We start from the raw sequence: 12,628 nt of genomic DNA, 5'->3' as shown, positions 1-12,628 counted from the left end.
CTTGTGAAGTAGCTTCCAGCCCTGTCTCAGCTTCCATGGTAGTTGGCATTATAGGCATTTGCCACCAAACTCCGCATGTATGCAGCTTTTCCCTTTTTAAAAGATTTATTTTTACACTTTTAAATGTATATGTGTGTACATACTCCTACATGAGTGCCTTAGCAGACCAGGGGTGTCAGATTGCCCCGAGCTAGAGCTATGGGCAGTTGTGAGCCTCCTAATGTGGGTGCTGGGAATTGAACTCAGGTCCTTAGTAAGAGCAGTACACACAACATCTGTGCTAGCCTCTCCAGTCCAAGCAGTTCTTTTTAGTTTTCTTTCTACCACTGACGTATAGACTCAGCAAGTAGTTCATAAAAATACAAGTAAAAAATATCATCTTGACAAAAGAGTAAGTGCTGATTTGATCCTTATGCTGTAGAGGTGGGAAGGATTTTGTCTTAGAGGTAAGTTAATGTCTCTAACTCAATTGCTTTTACTCAGTTTTCAGTTGGTACTTTTTGTTGGTATATTGAATCTATTCCCTTTGCCAATGTCTTCAGTGTTTTTAGTATTTATTTGGTTTTATATTGCTGTAGTTTTACTTTTAGATGGCTTAGCTGGAATACAGATAATTATAGAATTTATGCACAAAGAATGCATAAATGGCCAGGTAGAATAAATGATTCTGGCTTCATCTAGGAGGTGTCTTGAATTGGGATCAAGTTGAAGAACAGAGGCCTGGACACAATGCTCCGTAAATTGTGATGAGCCCAGAAAAGGTAAGGTTGGAAAGGTAAGCACGGGCCAGATAATAAATGCATGCATTCTAAGGAAGAAGGACTTTGGACTCTTATGAGAATGAAAGGGAATGATCTGAAGTTTTATAATCTGGAAAGATTGCTTTGACAGCAAGGCAGTGGTAGCATATACCTTTAATCCCAGTACTTGGGAGACAGAGGCAGATGGATCTCAGTGAGTTTGAGGCCAGCCTGTTCCACAAAGAGAGTTCCAGGACAGCCAGGACTGTTGCACAGAGAAACCCTGTCTTGGAAAAAGACAAACAGAAGATTGCTTTGACATCAATATGTGCATGGGTTGTGGGCAATAGAGACCCCAAAATACCTTATCAATTTAGATTCCTCTTAGTAGTAGGTCAAACAGTGGGAGTACTTTAGAATGTTTTCAAATAAAAACAGAGACTGAATTCTGACAACTACAGAACACCATTGCAAGCTTCAACAAAAGAGGAGTTAGAAAAGACTTAAAAAATGTAGATAAATGAGGAGACATGAGAGTCACAGGAGCAGAGACAGCAGTGGTGGGCAGTGGCGCAGGGAAATCAGGTAAAATGAAGCTTAAAAATTATTTAGTCTTTGAACTTATCAGTTTTTGTTGAACTAGTAAAACAGCTAGGTTCCATTTGGCAGGATTGGAAGAAAGAAAGAAAGGTATTGAAAAACTTTTGTCCAGGGATTAAAGGTGTGTGCCACCTTTAATTCCTGCACTTGGGAGGCAGAGGCTGTTACTTCTCTGTTAGTTCAAGGCCAGCCTGGTCCTGAAAGTGAGTTCCAGGACAGCCAGAGCTGTTACACAGAGAAACCCTGTCTCAGGGAAGAAAAACTTCTTTTAAGAAATTTTATTGGCAACATCAGAGAAGCAGAGATTTCCTAGAACAGTTCTAACAGCAGAACTACTGATTTTAAGCTGAAGATCATTTAGTTTCTGAAATATGTGCTCATAATTTTCCTGTTTGAATTGGTTGTCAGGAACTTGAAATCTTTGTTGGGTGTTTGCCCTGTTATTAAGCAGAGAAGGTCTATGTTAGGTTACAACCAATGAAAACACAAGTGGTTTCTGAGTGTTTTAAGAATTGTCTCTTTTATAAATTACTAATCGTCAGTGTTCATTCTCTTATTTACTTTTTAATTTGAAATGAGAAGAAACTAATAAGAGAAGATTCCCTCCTGATTATCAGAAGTGTAAATTGTCATCATCTGTGACAAAACAGTTCCTCCCCTCCCTTCAGAAAGCATCCTTAGCATCCGTTTGCTTTGGGTTTTCCTCGTCCTTACAGAAGGAAGGATGCTACAGCCTAACTGGGTGGACTATCGTGGAGTCAACTGGTAATTTCTGACACTAATGATTTTGTAAGTGGACTGTTTGTATGGATGCTTGTTAAATTGCAATATGGGCACATAAGCAGGCATTAGCAGCACATATATTAAATGGAATTTAGAAATTTAAAAATGTCCATTCATCTTGAAAAATTAAGGGAGAAAAATTCATCTATACCTTAAGTATTTTTGTTAAATTTAACTGGAAAATTTTTTGGAAACTGGTTTCCTTAATATGGTGTTCAGCCAAAAGTTTTGGAAGATCCCCGTCAAGAAAACAGAATCATTCATCCAAAAGTGAGAGCTGTGGGGAAGAAACTTTTGAAGATTTACTTTTAAAGTATAAGCAGATACAGCTGGAACTGGAGTGCATCAACAAGGATGAGAAACTTGCTCTGAGTAGCAAAGAGGAGCACGTGCAGGACGACCCTAAAGCGCTGCCTTCTGAGGACCAAACAAGCACTGATAACGCCAGTATTACAGAGGATGCAAGTAGAGAAGTCGCTCCTGAGGAGAAGGCGCAGGTCAAAACTTTTCAGGCATTTGAATTAAAACCACTCAGGCAAAAACTGACTTTACCAGGGGATAAGAACCGGGTGAAAAGAGTGAAAGATGGAACAAAGCAGCTTCCTGCGAAATCCACCTCCACAGATGCTAGCCAAGGTAATTCAGTAGAGACTGAAGTTAGCTCTGTTACGTACATTTTGTTAAAGAGTGTTTAGTTGAAAAATTTTAAGTGTACTTCAGTATTTAAAAGGATCCCAATTTTCTATAAATTCTTTTGTATCTTTGTTATAGGTCTTATAATAATAAGTAATAACTTCCTAAGTTTTGTTTACTAAATGTTTTGGATGAGGCAGGGCTTTACTTTGTAGTCCAGGCTGCCCTGAAACTTGCCTTGTAGTGGTCTGTGCTTGCCTAAAACTTGTAATCAATCTGCCTCAGCTTCCTGAGTGTTGGGATTACAAGTATGTGCCAGAATTCCTGACTTCTGCTAATTTCTGTTTTCTTCTTGGTCTGCTGTGCTCTTTGCTCTCATCAGAGATCAGAGATGATGTGTTGAGCAAGGGTGAGACTAGTGGGCACCTTTCTTCCTCCTGAAAGGAAATTGACCATTGAGCATGATGCTACAGTGCTTTGTAGATTTCTAAATTTTTAAGGTTTACTGGGTAAAGAAAAAATTATCTCCCCATTGCTAATGTGAAGTTCTTTAAATTGTGAATAGATTTTGAAGAGGGGACATCTTTTTTTGTCATTATTGATGAGTTTTTAATTTCTCTTAGTATAAAAAATTATATTAATTGATTTTTGTAATGTGTCAGTGCCTTTCTATACCTGGATTTGTTTATATATGTTGTTTAAAAGATTCTTCAGTATTTTCTTAACTAATATAATTTATGTACAGTAAAATATACTTTTAGTATATAGTTTCTCTAAATTTTGACTAATGTTGACAGTTGATCTTCCTGTATCTGTCTCCCGTACATGTAGACATCCCCATACCAGACCCAGTTTCTGGGATCAGTTTTTATATTTGAAATTTTCAAGGCCATTTACTGACACAAATTTGTAAATCAGAGTGATGACTGCTTTTGATTACCTAGTCTCAGAATTTGTCTCTTCCCTTCTAATAAATTAGATGTTTCAGTGAATTATATTATAAATATAATTCCTGTGAAGTATAACATAGCAGGATAGAGAAAATATATACAAATGACTTTTGTAAAGCTAGAGTTATATGTGAATGCTTGAAGTAATTCAGATAAAAAAAATCAGATATGACAAACTGACATTTGTGAAAGAAGAACTGAAGGAACCAAAAAACCACCTAATGCTTATCTTAGTTGATGAGTTATATACATAGATGTTTCTGCAGGCACATCCTGCTCAAGATTCTGCTGTCCAGCACCTTTCCCCATTGTTCTCTATGGTTCTTTTAAAGTTTCGTAGTTTTCTTATTACATGTGAACTTGCTCTTTTTGAGATGATTAAACTCAATTCCATCTTTTTACTTCTGTATCATAAACACACTATATTAATTTTTCACTAAAATTCTACTCAGAGGATGCAAAAACCCTCTTCTTGTTTATGACCCTATTTTATATGCCTGCCTCTTCTCTACTGTGTCTTGCTTTATTTTTAGCCCCTTTCACTTATGGAGTTACTGGGAAAATATTTGAGTTTTTTTTTTTAATCTTAAGATTTAATTTCATCTTTAACCATTACTATTAATTTCTCTCAAGCATTTTTTTTTCAGTGAAATATCAGAAAAGGCTTGGTTGGATCTGTTCTGTATTTTTAATTTCTTCATTAACCCCGTAAAATATTTTTAGTTTTCAGCACAGAACAGACATGTTGCAGTGCTAAAACTACGCTGGGATAGGTCATACACAACCCAGTTGCAAAAGTCTGGGTTCTTTTCACCTTTCTTTTATTATAAATTAGCTGAGTACTTTATTCCAGGTTCTTGAAAGCATTGATGAACAAAATAATTGCTTATGCCTCAGGTTTGCATTTATTTTTATTTATATTTTTAGTGCAGTGTTTTATTGTGCTGCCGAGGCTTATCTCTAATTCCTAGGCTTAAATAGTCTTCCCACTTGAGAATCTGGGTCTATAGATGTTCACTTCTGCACCCTAAATGGTCACTATGACATCATAAGCTTGCATCTTAGAAGGAAACAGCAAACATGATGAGCAATAAACTGTCATTAGCAGGGTAAGTAGGGTGGGAGTAATGGCTGAAGGTTTGTAAGCTATTGAGGATATCGTTCAGTTGTGAAGACTAAGAGAAAGGACAAATGGATAATTGGAAGAAGAGATTTCTGGGCAGTGGAAGGAACATTGATTTTTTTTTTTTTCAAAGACAGTCAACTTGTCAGAAATGCAAAGTCTTAGGCCTTACTCAAGGTATGCGTTGTAAGCTCTGGTAGTAGGACTCCTTGGCCTGTATGTAGCCCTATCCTCTCTTGGTTTCTCATCTGTCCTAAAGTTGGAGATTCTCTGCACTGAAATTGCTACCTACTGCACATAGTTTCCTGGCATTCTTGAGAATAACCAGAAGGCGTCTTCCTAAAGAAGAATGAGGTCTGTGAGCACTGGAGGGGAGATTAGAGGTGGTGTTGGAGGCACGTGCTGTAGAATCTTGCAGCAGCTCTGCTTTGAAGTTCTGAGTGAATGGTTGGGAGTGAAAGTCCTCCAGAGTTGCTCAAGAGCTCTCTCCGGCTGCACTGTTGAGAATAGTCTATAGTAAAGAGAAATCTACTGCATTTAGTGATGTTTCTTTTATAATTTGGGGGTTTCTATAATATATAGTTCTAACTTACCCCCCCCCCACACACACACACACTTTTTGTTGTTGTTGTTGTTTCAGATAGGATCTCAACAAGTAGCCCAGGCTGGTTTGAAACCCACTGTGTAGCTCAGGCTGACCTTGAACTGACCGAGGTAGTTCATCCTGTGCCTTCAGAGTTCTGGGATTAAGAAAGTACATACTACTACACCTGGCTTTCTTTTTTTCTTGGTTTTTAAAGAATACTTTTTCACTTAGTGCTTATAGCACACACCTTTTATTCCAGTACTCTTATTCCAGCACTAGGGACACAGGCAGGTAGTTCGAGGCTAGCCTGGGCTTACAGAGTGAGTTCCAGGACAGTCAGGGCTACACAGAGAAGCCCGTCTGGAAAAACAAAACCAACCAAACGCCTTTATTTTTATGTGCTTGATTTTCCTTTTTCCTGGGAAAATATTGTCATTGTTACGGTTTTTATCTACCATGTGTATGCTGATTCCAGCTTACATGGAATCCCAGGAGTAAGGTTTAACTACTTGGTAACTGTGTAAGACCAGTTTTCATATTGGAGGTTCTAGATAACAGCAGGTATGATGGTGCATATTTATGATTCTAGCACTTGGATGTTGAAGGCAGGAGGACTTTAAAGTTTAGGGACAGTTTTGGTCACATAGACATTTCCCCATCCCTCCAAACCATTGGAATAGTGATGGGGGATCGACATGTCAGGATAGTGCATGTCTACTCACAAGGTCAGTTCAAGCAATGATCTGTATCTAAAATGGGGATGGAAAATACTATGTCTGGATCTCCTGGTTGATTGTTTACCGTTGTGCTCAGTGGGTCCATTCTAATATATATTTGCTCCTATGCTGCAAAGTTTCTCCAGCTCTCCACAGAAGCATGAGATCGTAATAACTTAGGTGTTTCCTGGCCGCAAAGAACTCGGAATTCTCATAGGAGAAAAATCTGATGCTTTCTGTACTTACAGGAAGGCTGTCTTCATTATTCAGCCTGTTTAGTTTTGTCTAATATTGTTCTTTGACATGTGATTGGTTTGATTATAATGGTACATGCGTGTCATCAAGTAGCTCTGGGGACTTGCTATATATATACTAGGCTGGCCTCATTTTGCCAGCTTCTGGCTCCCAAGTGCTGGGATTAAATACATGTGCCTTTGAAAAACAGTGACTGTGCTGAACAACTTTTATTAGTGGTACATGAAAAAAGATAGTGATCTCAGAAAAATGGTAATGCATTCTTTATATACTAAATGAATTTTTAAAGATGCCCTACTGTAATGAATGTATCATTTAATTTTGAAAAGGGCTGGAAGTGTGCTTGTAGAAGTCAAAGCTTGGAAGTGCTTATTGTGAATAGAGCAAGGAGTGTTACTGAAATGAGAGGGTGGTGATCTATGAAACCAGTTATGAATGACACAACTCATATCACAGTGAGATCCTGTGTTTTAGGAGGGTGTGGTTGTATTCCTATATGACTCAGATCATTTGGGCACAGTTTTAATATTTTCTGTTTTTATATATTCTCTTACTGTTTCTTTAGATGAAAATTATGCACAGGTAAATGTAAAATTTATGTTGGGCTAAAATTTTTCTTCCCTTTTTCTTTCCCTTCCTTTTCCTCTCCACTCACTCTTTCTCCTCTACCTCTTTCTCCTCCTCTTCTCTTCCTCTTCTTCCTCCTCCTCTTCTACTGAGAATAGTACTGTGAACCTCACACAAGTTAGGCAAATATTGTAAAACACTTAAACTCCCAACTTTCAAAGTATTTTAATACACCATTCATTTTGTAATGTATAAGGGTTTTTTCCCCTTCCCCCTCTCTGTACCAGGATTGAGCTCAGGGCCTAACACATGCTGAGTCAGCTCTCTGTCACTGCACTAAACTCTCAGCCTCTTTATACTATTTATTTTGAAATAGAATCTACCTGAGTCGTCCAGGTTGTCTTTGAACTCACTTTGTAGTCCAGGCAGGCTTTACATATATGATCCTTCTTGTCACAACTTTCTAAGTGGCTTGATTTCAGGGCCACCTGACCTGACTAGAATAAATTTTTTATTCTTTTTAAATATTTATTTATTTATTTATTTATTTAAGTCTTAGAGGAAAGGGAACTCTGCCTCAGATTTGATTACCTCCTGTTTGCTTTGTCCAGGGTGCTTGATTAATTACTTTCTGTTTATTGACTAAGCTGCATATTTTTTTCGTCAGGTTTTCACTTAAGCAACCAAAGTAGGATGTTTAGAACACTAACAGGTTTAGTATTATAGGGGAAAAACAAAACAAAACCGTAAAATACTAGTCTTGAAACTTAACCCTGCAACTCCGGGTTTTATCTTTGTTAACTGAAGCCTTTATCTCAGTACTGCTGTAACTGTTAGTGCTGCTACTGCATGCTCTAAAACTGCTGCAGATTGAATAATGTAGACAGTTTGGGACAATACTCTAGAAGTCTGGGTCTTGCTTGTGTTTCTGAATAAATGGTCAGCTTTATAATACATAAGTCTATAGTCTAAATATTGAGTTCATTTTTTATTTTTATTGTAATAGTTTGTCATTGTGGTTTCTGTTTGGTAATGAAGCATTGCTTTATCTACTCTGTAGGTTCTGTTCCTATTTAAATTATTTCTATTTTATCAAAATACCTTATTTAATACTTGAGTCACTAGCCTTATAACTTTCAGAGTTAGATTGATGTTACAAGCTAAATCAGATTCTTAATCTCATTCTGTCTCTCTGTCTGCATGCCTTCAATTGTGTGTGTTGTGTGTGTGTGTGTGTGTGTGTGACCAAGAGGTCAATCTTCAGTGTTCCTCAGGATGATCCCCTTACTGGTTTCACTGGGCCCTGGAGCTCAAACATTCCTGGCTGGTTGACTGGTGAACACCAGCTGTCATCCTATCTCCATCTTTCCAGTGCTGAGATTACAAATGCACAAGTCAGCCTTGACTTTTCTTGTGGTTTTAGGAATCTAGCTTGGCTTCTCATACTTGTGTGCTCTCATTTTATGGACTAAGATATTTCTTCAGTCCTTCATTTGCTTTGATAGCATTCTTTCATTTTTGTCGAGAGTCCTAAAAATAAGACCATAATAATGAAACCTTCAAAAATAATTCCTGATTATTATATAGTGTTATTTCCATTTTTATTAATTGTGGCTGTATTTTAGAGTATTCAAAAGATGCTATTTTATTTTAAAGGATTAGAAGATAAGGAACAAAATTTAACACGAAGAATTAGTACCTCAGATATTCTATCTGAAAAGGTAAGATACTACTTTGTGGGATTGAAAATCTATATGCCCTATTCCTACTTGCATTGTGGTAGTCTGTTCTTTTGTTTTGATTTGTTTAGAGACTTGATCTCATTATGTAGCTCTGGCTGGTCTGCAAAGTGCCTTTATGTCCTGTTGGCTGGGAGTGCTAGTGTGTAGCTAGTGCACACTCAACTTGTAGTCTATTATTTTGAATTTATTTGAAATTATTTGGACATTTTAGAAAATTGCCTTAAAGGTTCTTTCCACTAAAGTCTGTAAACTATTAACTTGATGTGCAATTCATATCAATAGGTGAGCTTTTTATTTATCATTTTTGAAACTTCTAATTTGATTCTGAGTTTTTCTTCCAGGTATGTGTGCTTCATCTTCTATGGGATGTTTTGGAATTATTTAGATTTTGACCTGGAATCACATTTTAGCTCCTTTTCTTACTAAATGAAAGAAATGCTATCTGAGTGAGGTTTTTGGCTCCTCTTTTTCTTTCTTTCTTTCTTTTTTTTTTTTTTTTTCAAGACAGGGTTTCTCTGTAGCTTTGATGGCTGTCCTGGAACTAGGAACTAGCTCTTGTAGACCAGGCTGGCCTAGAACTCACAGATCTGCCTGCTTCTGCCTCTGGAGTGCTGGGACTAAAGGCCTATGCCACCACCGCCTGGCCGTTCCTCTATTTTCCATACAGTGAGTTTAATGTCCTGCATTCTCTGGGTTGTTGTGAGGCTTTAATAGAATAAAGTACAAAAGTATCAAACATTGTTTAAAATATAATACACATTGAGTAACTCAAGCCTTTTCTTTATTATAGATCTGAAATATTTGCAGTTTCTTCTATTTGATTTCAGTTTGTTGTTATGAGTAAACTGAAATGATTCAGAGTCTAGGAAAGATGGTCCTGAATTTAGGAAGGATAATGTGACAGTGAACACACACTCATAAATATTTGTTTTTTAATATCCTCACAGTAACCATATGAAGTAAGTTGACATTATATATGTTTCATAGATGAAGTAAGATACGTTTGGGCAGGTTAAATGACTTGCTTAATTGCATAGGAAACTGACTGAGGTCCTCTGGGCCCTTTCCGTGATCTTGGTTTTGAGTTTCTACTTCAAATACTAAATAGAGTTGTATGACAGAATCAATGATAGTTTTATTTCATTCCAAGAGAAGTATTTCATAAAGTAATCTCAGTGAAAAATGATGTTAACTTTTTTGGTAAAATCTAAATCTGTATTTTCCAGTAGAATTTTCTATAAAAAATGGAAATTTTTTTATAGTTGCACTAGCCAGTATGATAGCTATAAATAACAGCACAAATGATTTTTCAGAACTCAATTTGAAATGTGGGACCAGAGAGGTGGTTCATCAATCAAAACTTCTTGGGGCTCTTCTAAGACCCTAGTTTGGTTCCCAGCATCTATAATGGGCATCTCACAACCACCTGTAACTTTAGCTTCAGGGGATGTGACACCCTCTTTATGGCTCTTGAAGGCATCTGTATATATTATTAGAACTCATTGTGGTAGTGTAAGTTTGCACATTCAACAGTCAACATGGAATCTGGAAGGATTTAATGCTAACTGGAGCTGTCTAGTGAGCTCAAACAGACAGTCGTGGCTAATTTGTGCATCATAGTGAACTGAGACAAACAAGTAGATGTGATATTGACTTGTAGTTTTCCACAGTGGAAAGGTAAAGTCTCTGTTCACTGTTCTCCTTATAATTAACAAATAAAAATAATCAGAGTTTAAGAAAAAATATAATTACATAATACCATTTAGAAAAAGTTAAGTGGGTCTTAATGTATTGGGATATATTTCTTCTACTGTTTCATATCGTTAAAAGGATTCTCTACACCTCTCTAGTCCATGCATACTTAAGAGCTTTTGCTTAGAGTAACTTGGTATTTTCAGTTACATTTCAGTGGAAGTGTGTAGAGCAGGCTAATTTTCTAAAGCCATTTCAGGATCTAATTAGTAATAAGTTCTGCTGGCTGTTCTAGAATGACCAGAGGGACAAGCTTTTCAGTCCTTTCCCCATAAAGAAGAAACTAATGCTTGGGTCTGAAATAAGTGCTGTAGTGTATGCACATACTGAAACAGCGCAAGTGCCCATCACTCTGTGTAGTGTTTATGTAGCAGGTCAAAATGTGAAAGGTAGAGTGAAAAATAATTTGTAAATTACTTTGGTAGGAAAAAACTTTTAAACCTATGCTTTAAAGATATCCTGTTTTAGTTTCTTAGATGAAAAATGAATATTAAAATATTTTAGTTCAGGGAACATACATATTTAGAATATAAAGCATTCAATTGCAAACTATTGGGTACATCTTTTCCCACCTGTAATGATTTAAAAAATTACCATTATCCTTGGTATTCTAACATGATCCTTAGTATTCTTTTTTTTTTTTTTTTTTCAGTGCAGTCTGATAAGTACTTCATTCTTCAGTACCTGGCTTCTTATTGTCACCCACACTCTCAAGTTTGTGTGGTCCCTTCAATGATGTCCAACTCTTATCTTTCATCTTCTACTCTACCTTTGCATACTTACACACAAATTAATAATTTCTACCAATTGATCTTCTGTTTGTGTTTTAAGGATTAAGTTAGTCTTGGATTATAGATAGTAAATCAGTTTTTGTTTTATCTGTATTTTCCATTAAATATTTTGTTTTAATACTGATTTTAAATTTTAATTAACTTGGTGAAAGATGCAACTTGGCAAAATGTTTAATGTTAAGTAACAATTTAAAAATTATAACTTTTTTTCTGTTTTAAAGAAACTTGGTGAAGATGAAGAGGAATTATCTGAATTACAGCTTCGTCTTTTGGCTCTTCAGTCAGCCAGTAAGAAATGGCAACAGAAAGAACAGCAGGTGATGAAAGAGAGCAAAGAGAAGCTGACCAAGACAAAAGCTGTGCAGCAGAAGGCTAAGACTAGCACCAAAGCACACTCAGCCAAAAAAGTTAGCACTACAGGTGATTATTTCAGTTGAACTAGTATATCTTTAGTATCTAGTTTCTAATTCAGAGATTTCTAAAAATTAATTTACTTCTCAAAAAAAAAATTGAGAATTAATAAGATACAATTCTTAACCCCTCCTTCCATCCCCTAAAACAGAAATTGAACACAGCAACATAGAGTCCGTTTTTGTACTGGCCAGTGACTCTTGGGTACAGAGCTGGTCAATGAGGGTGGGGGGTTGAAGACTTGAAGTTGGGTAGGGAGATGAGTAGGATCAAAGAAGGGAAAGAATATTATGAAAATGTATGAAAAAAGTTTAATTAAAAAATATTTTATGTGTATGGGTAAACCCATAAGAACCATGCATGTCTGAACTATGTGCGCATATTTGGTGGCTGCAGAGGCAGACAAAGACATGAAATCCCCTGGAATTGGAGTCACAGATGGTTGTGAGCTGGGAATTGAGCCCAGGTCTTCTTGTTACTAATCACCAAGTCATCTCTCCAGCTCTAATTTAGAGTTTTGAGTTTGGGAAAATACAGAGTCCTAAATTGGATGATAATCTTATTACTTAACTATATATATGTTAGTTAACAGTATAAACATATTTATACTGACATTTCTGTGTTTCTTTCTGGTTAGCTAAACAAGCGTTGAGGAAACAGCAAACCAAGGCATGGAAGAAACTCCAGCAGCAAAAGGAACAGGAGAGGCAGAAGGAAGAGGACCAGCGGAAGCAAGCTGAGGAGGAAGAGAGGAGGAAAAGAGAAGAAGAAATTAGAAAAATTAGAGACCTTTCCAACCAGGAGGAACAGTATAATCGCTTCATGAAATTAGTTGGTGGCAAGAGGAGATCAAGAAGCAAAGTAAGGAATAGAGAACTATCAGCAAAATGTTCAGAACCTTAAAATTGTCCTCAGTCATTCATTGAGGATTAGTACACATGTGCCACAGAGTGCATGTGGAGACCAGTGGGTCATGGAG

General features: G+C 36.7%; 1 protein-coding gene across 1 annotated transcript in view; it reads left to right on the top strand.

Annotated features, from left to right (window-relative positions):
* Zfc3h1 (zinc finger C3H1-type containing) overlaps window positions 1–12,628 on the top strand; it is a 51,306-nt gene that overhangs the window by 4,187 nt on the left and 34,491 nt on the right. The window contains exons 2-5 of the mRNA XM_048418808.3: window positions 2,343–2,759; window positions 8,610–8,674; window positions 11,460–11,658; window positions 12,287–12,510. Coding sequence (XP_048274765.3) covers window positions 2,343–2,759; window positions 8,610–8,674; window positions 11,460–11,658; window positions 12,287–12,510 — 905 coding nt within the window. The remainder of the gene's footprint in view (window positions 1–2,342; window positions 2,760–8,609; window positions 8,675–11,459; window positions 11,659–12,286; window positions 12,511–12,628) is intronic.

The sequence above is a fragment of the Myodes glareolus genome, chromosome 26, assembly GCF_982192425.1.
Source record: "Myodes glareolus chromosome 26, mMyoGla1.1, whole genome shotgun sequence".
Taxonomy (NCBI): domain Eukaryota; kingdom Metazoa; phylum Chordata; class Mammalia; order Rodentia; family Cricetidae; genus Myodes; species Myodes glareolus.
This window is presented reverse-complemented; position numbering and strand designations above follow the sequence as displayed.